This window comes from Gadus morhua, chromosome 6, assembly GCF_902167405.1.
Source record: "Gadus morhua chromosome 6, gadMor3.0, whole genome shotgun sequence".
NCBI lineage: Eukaryota > Metazoa > Chordata > Actinopteri > Gadiformes > Gadidae > Gadus > Gadus morhua.
The window spans coordinates 8,422,359-8,428,161 of NC_044053.1; the positions used below are offsets into that span (position 1 = coordinate 8,422,359).

General features: G+C 43.7%; 1 protein-coding gene across 4 annotated transcripts in view; it reads left to right on the top strand.

Moving 5' to 3' along the window:
- Positions 1–1,326, top strand: part of ntrk2a (neurotrophic tyrosine kinase, receptor, type 2a) — a 67,058-nt gene extending 65,732 nt beyond the window's left edge. For all 4 annotated transcript variants that reach the window (XM_030359293.1, XM_030359290.1, XM_030359291.1 and 1 more), the window contains one exon: positions 350–1,326. In XM_030359293.1, coding sequence (XP_030215153.1) covers positions 350–535 — 186 coding nt within the window. In that variant the 3' untranslated portion in view covers positions 536–1,326. The remainder of the gene's footprint in view (positions 1–349) is intronic.
- The last annotated feature ends 4,477 nt before the right edge of the window (positions 1,327–5,803 follow it).

Genomic DNA, 5,803 nt, shown 5'->3' on the forward strand with positions numbered 1-5,803 from the left:
TCCCTCCCTCCCTCCCTCCCTCCCTCTCTCTCTCTCTCTCTCTCTCTCTCTCTCTCTCTCTCTCTCTCTCTCTCTCTCTCTCTCTCTCTCTCTCTCTCTCTCTCTCTCTCTCTCTCTCTCTCTCCCTCCCTCCCTCCCTCCCTCCCTCCCTCCCTCCCTCTCTCTCTCTCTCTCTCTCTCTCTCTCTCTCTCTCTCTCTCTCTCTCTGACCTCCCTCCCTGGCTCTCTCTCTCTCTCTCTCTCTCTCTCTCTCTCTCTCTCTCTCTCTCTCTCTCTCTCTCTCTCTCTCTCTCTCTCCGTCCCTCCCTCCCTCCCTCCCTCCCTCCCTCCCTCCCTTCCTGTCCACCAGGTGATCGAGTGTATAACCCAGGGCAGGGTCCTGCAGCGACCCCGGACATGTCCTAAGGAGGTGTACGACCTGATGCTGGGCTGCTGGCAGAGAGAGCCCCACACGAGACTCAACATCAAGGAGATCCACTTGCTGCTCCTCAACCTGGCCAAGGCCTCGCCCGTCTACCTGGACATCCTAGGCTGAGAGCCGCTCAGGGGGGGGGCCACCTCGGGGGCCCACTGAGAAGAGAGCAGTGTGCTTGCCGTGTGTGTGTCTGTATGTTTGAGAATGTGTGTTTGTGTCTGTGTATTTAAGAGTATGTGCACGAGAGGTACAGTATATATGCATCATGTGTCTGGGTCATGTATATCATAACATGTCACAGAAAATGTTTGTATGAGCATGTGTGTGTGCGTGTTCATTGGTGTGTATGTGGGCGTGCGCACGTGTGTTTGTGTGCGTGCGTGTGAGTGTGTGTCTGTGTGCACATGCCTGCTTGCGTGAGTGTGTGTGTGGGTTTGTGTATGTGAATGTTATACGCTTACTGTACATGTGTACAGGGCGCAAAGCTATTAACAAACTCTTTAAGGCAATTCAATTTTTTTCTTGACTTCTCCTTATACTGGCTCCTTATACCCCCTGTTCCCCCAACCCCATGCCCTAGCTCTGCCACCCACCACCTAAGCCCCTTTCCCCCCCAATCTGACATTTTACCAAGGAAATTAAAATTTCGGAAGAAAAAAACAAGAAAAAGAAAAGAAAACAACTCTCTCGATTCAAATGCTTTAAACTGACTTGAGAGCTATAACATGTGGGGAGTCGACTCAACAGGATTTCATTTATCAAGTTTTTACGCGGTACTGAGCAATGACGGTCGCTCGTGGGCTACTGGGTCGATGGAAACTGCCGAGATGAGCAGACATTTCGCCCCAAAGTAAGAGACGGGAATACCGGGAATGAAAAAAAAAAACAAGCTTCATCGTTTTTCGTGTACATATGAGACCCTACTGTGGGGAAGGACTTTCAGAGGAAATGGATCTACATTAAAACCAAGCTATAAAGACACTGTGTTCTCCTAACCCCCCCCCCCCCCCCCCTCCTTGTCTATCGGTTGAACTCTGTCTGTCTTTCTGTAATGTGTAGATGAATATTAATGACTTCATCGTATCCGAACACAGACCGTGTGGGACAGAACTGAGCACAAGACAGCAAACACAACTGTAATACAATTATAAGTTATAAAAAAAAACAAGAATGAATAAAAAAGAAAACAAAAGCTTGTATTCCAATTGCCCATTGCAAAGAGTGATGAAGACACGTACGTCCTCCTTGGTTGTTTTCAGACCGTGTTTGAAAAGGATAACATGCAAAAAGGCTAAAATGCTGAATGGCCATTGACGAAGATGAACTTAGATTAGTTTTTGCAATTGAAAGAAGTCTACGACAGTTGTTCTTACGACACTGTGCTAGTGTAAATGTACTCACTCCCACACAGCACAGGTTCAATCTTTTGTTATCGGCACTGCTGTGCAAATATATCCCGGATCACAATATCAAATGTACATAGAAAGATATACGATTATTCACTCCCGAGACGCGCTATTTTAATGCACATCGGTTTCCAGGCACCTATTTATGTATTTATTTATTTATGTATTGAGCCAAGGACATAAAGGACATCACATCAGCCTGTGTTAGAGCACGGGGTTGCTGGCTGGGACAGATGCCCCACTTGTGATGTCAAGCGCTCAGAGCAGGGGGTCAATTGATTCATTAGTGAGCAGCTGTCTGGGGGGGGGGGGGGGCGGTCAGATGACATGTCGTATGTAAGGTGTGGTTTGGTCCTTCAACCTATATTAAATCACGTGTGCTCTCAGCGCTCCCACATCCTTAAGAAGCGTATCTGCATGGGAGTGGGGAGGGAGGGATCTCCTGATTGCACGTGGAAGACACGTATGCACTCACTATAGATACATGCACGCGCACAGACACACACACACACACACAAAGACACACGCACACACACACACACACACACACACACACACACACACACACACACACACACACACACACACACACACACACAGAAACAACCACACACCCAGACACAAATCACAGACACACACACACAGATATCCTCTACACAAACACACACCATCCCGTCAGCCTCTTCTTACACACACACACACACACACACACACACACACACACACACACACACACACACACACACACACACACACACACACATAAACACCCAGACGCACAAACAAAACAAACGTGCATGCGTCCAATGAGAGACACTCTAAACAGGCAGAGAGGGAAATTGAATTGTGCATGTTTTATTATTTGAGCGGTGGACTGCAGCCTGGCTCGCTCCTTTGTAATGGTGTAATGTATATTTCATTACCGACTAATGGGCTCCATTAGCAGTGGCTCCACCCAGACATTCAACACTTATTGTTTCATGGCCCAGAAGGAAGAAAGGACCGAGGAGGAGGGAAGACTGACGACGAAGAGGAAGGGGAGGAGGCCTGGGTGGGGGGGGGGGGTTTAGGGGGGGGGGGGTGAAAAAATGAAATATGAAGGTATAGAAGGTTGACGGAGACAGAGTTAAGGAATGAAATATCGTCCGAGGTCAAAGGTGTGGGGGAGTTATTTGGAGAGGAAAAGTGCAAAAGATAAAGCAGTCTGAAGAATGAAATGCAGAGATGTGATAGATGAAAGAGGGATAGAGAAGGAAGATCTCCAGCTCGCCCATCCATCAAAGCGCCTACAGGCACAACGTAAATAAAGGAATTTTATTTTCTGCATTCTAGAAGGGTAGCCAGACAGAACAGCCAGACAGAACAGATCCTTCTTTGTTTTGAGTACCTTAATCGAATGTTCATGTAATAATACAGTTCAGAATAGTTGCAAGTATACAAAAGCTCTTCGTTACATTGATGTTTGCATAAAAACCCAAATGTTGATTTGATTACTTCAACTGTTTTCCTTAAGACACATTTTTCTTTGTAATTGACATAAAGGACTGTTTTGATTGATATGCTGTTGGTTGAATTAGTGAGTTTGTGTGTAGTGTGTATTGGTCAGTCCTTATCAACGGGACTCTCTACCGAAGGGATAATTCACAAGCTAGTAGATTGATCCTCAGCAAATTGAGTCAATATACTGCAAATATAAAAATGTAGTTTCAACACAAAAAAGTATGACCCTGTTTAACATTTTAAATCATCCCAACTGAAAATATATGGCTTGGTCCAAAACATAATTTTTTTCGCAATTTACGACGAGCAATTTTGTGACCGTGTATTATGACAACCTGTATATGCGACAAGTGAATTATTTTCTTGGACAGTATGAACCAACAAATGCAAATCTATCACTGCTGTACAGGGAGGCTTATAGCCGATCGAAAACAGTCAAGGTTTAGTCAATGCTTGTTACACTAAAGTACTGTGCAATAACATAGAGAAGAGAGGGTAAGGGAGAGGAGAGAGTGAGGAAACAAAAATACAAACACTGTGAGATGGTGCACATGAATGTTTTCTAATGTATAGATAGGACATAGATTAAAAAGTGTTGTTTTGAATGGGGATTTACTTATTTGGCTCATGTACCCTCATGTCATATGTATGTTAATTTGTTCAACCGTGTTGAAAACGAATGCACGTATTGTTCAATGGTGGAATCGTAGGGGTCGGAAGATGTTGGAAGAATTGACAGCACAACTTTGGAGGCATTCCATCAAAAAGGATCCAAGGAATATGGAAGTTGAACATTTACCCAGAATACACTTGGTGGAAGGATTCAGCAAAAAAACAACATACACTGTCTGTCTTCACAGTGATGGCACAGATCTCTGTGTTGTATACTCAATGGTTAAAAAGAAAAATCAAATCAATGGACACCTCAGAAAAGGGGGGACTGACAATCACAGACTTGTTTCTCTCTTATTTAAGTGACCTAATATATAATAGACTATTGTACCAATTTTCCTATTTGATGCTGCCTACTGTACGTGATAGTCCTATACTTGAGTCTCTAGAAGTGCTATGTTTTATGTCTTGTTTTTCTAAAATGAAATAACGGCAAATGGAATGAACATTAAAAAACGAAAAATCTACTGTACAAATGTGAATAAGAAGGTGAATTAAGACACACAGTCTGAGACTGTGTGATCACTGGATGGTCGTTTTTTCCGTCAATGCTTAAAAAGTAAAGGGCAAAAAAAATGTGACACACATAACACAAAACGGTTGTACTCCCCACGAGGTATGCACTTGTATGCCTATTTCCCTGGTGTGTGTGTGTGTGTGTGTGTGTGTGTGTGTGTGTGTGTGTGTGTGTGTGTGTGTGTGTGTGTGTCTGTGTGTGTGTGTGTGTGTGTGTGTGTGTGTGTGTGTGTGTGTGTGTGTGTGTGTGTTTTTGTGTTGTTGTTGTTTTGTGTGTGTGTGTCTGTGTGTGTGTGTGTGTGTGTGTGTGTTTGTGTGTGTGTGTGTGTGTGTGTGTGTGTGTGTGTGTGTGTGTGTGTGTGTGTGTGTGTGTGTGTGTGTGTGTGTGTGTGTGTGTGTGTGTGTGTGTGTGTGTGTGTGTGTGTGTGTGTGTGTGTGGGTGTGTGTGTGTGTGTGTGTGTAAAGGTAATGCTAGCTATGCTGAAGGGGGGTGGGTTTGGCTAGCCAGTTTTTTTATTTATTGAATTTCAAATTCAACAGAGAAATCAGAAAATGGTCACTTGGGAGTTTTACAAAGTATAATAGCAATATTAACAAACTTTTTTGTTAATCAATTGGCTTTAAATACAAAATGCGACCAGCTGCAAAGATGGAATTTGTTTTCAGAGCATTCGCTACTGGGCAACAGCATGGACCTGAAATTGGGAAAAGTACACATTTTTCCTTCACTCCCAAAGTCTTTGCATTGCCTTATCTCCAAGTGTTTTGTAGGTTTACCCCTGAGTCATAGTTTATAACGTTGGACGAAAAAAGGTCAACACTCACACGATGAAATGTGGTTGTTTAAGATCAGACAGACAAGGATGTTTTTACAATGTCAACACTCAACCGCTTTGAAACACGGAGACGTTGCTTCAAGAGGGGTTTTGCAATTAGTCTATGTGAGCAGCTGGATGCCTCTGGTGTCCCAAAATACTTCTGCTGCCGCCCACTCTCTGAGATTTGATAAAGGATGAACACAAAACCTGAACTCCAACCAACACACAGTCTCGAGCAGATGTGTCTCATGTCACAGCACACAGCCAGGTGTAGGACACCCAATTGTTTACACAATGTGTTTAGAGGGGAAACAAAATGAGGCAATTTACACTCCATCACCAACCGATTCACAGTCTCTACAGGGATCTTATCGGATTCAGGACAAAGACTTTTATTTGATTTTACATGTTTGTTTGTGTATTTTTGCTTTAACACGTTGGTGTCAAAGGCAAATAAGAAGCTTATTATTTCCTGG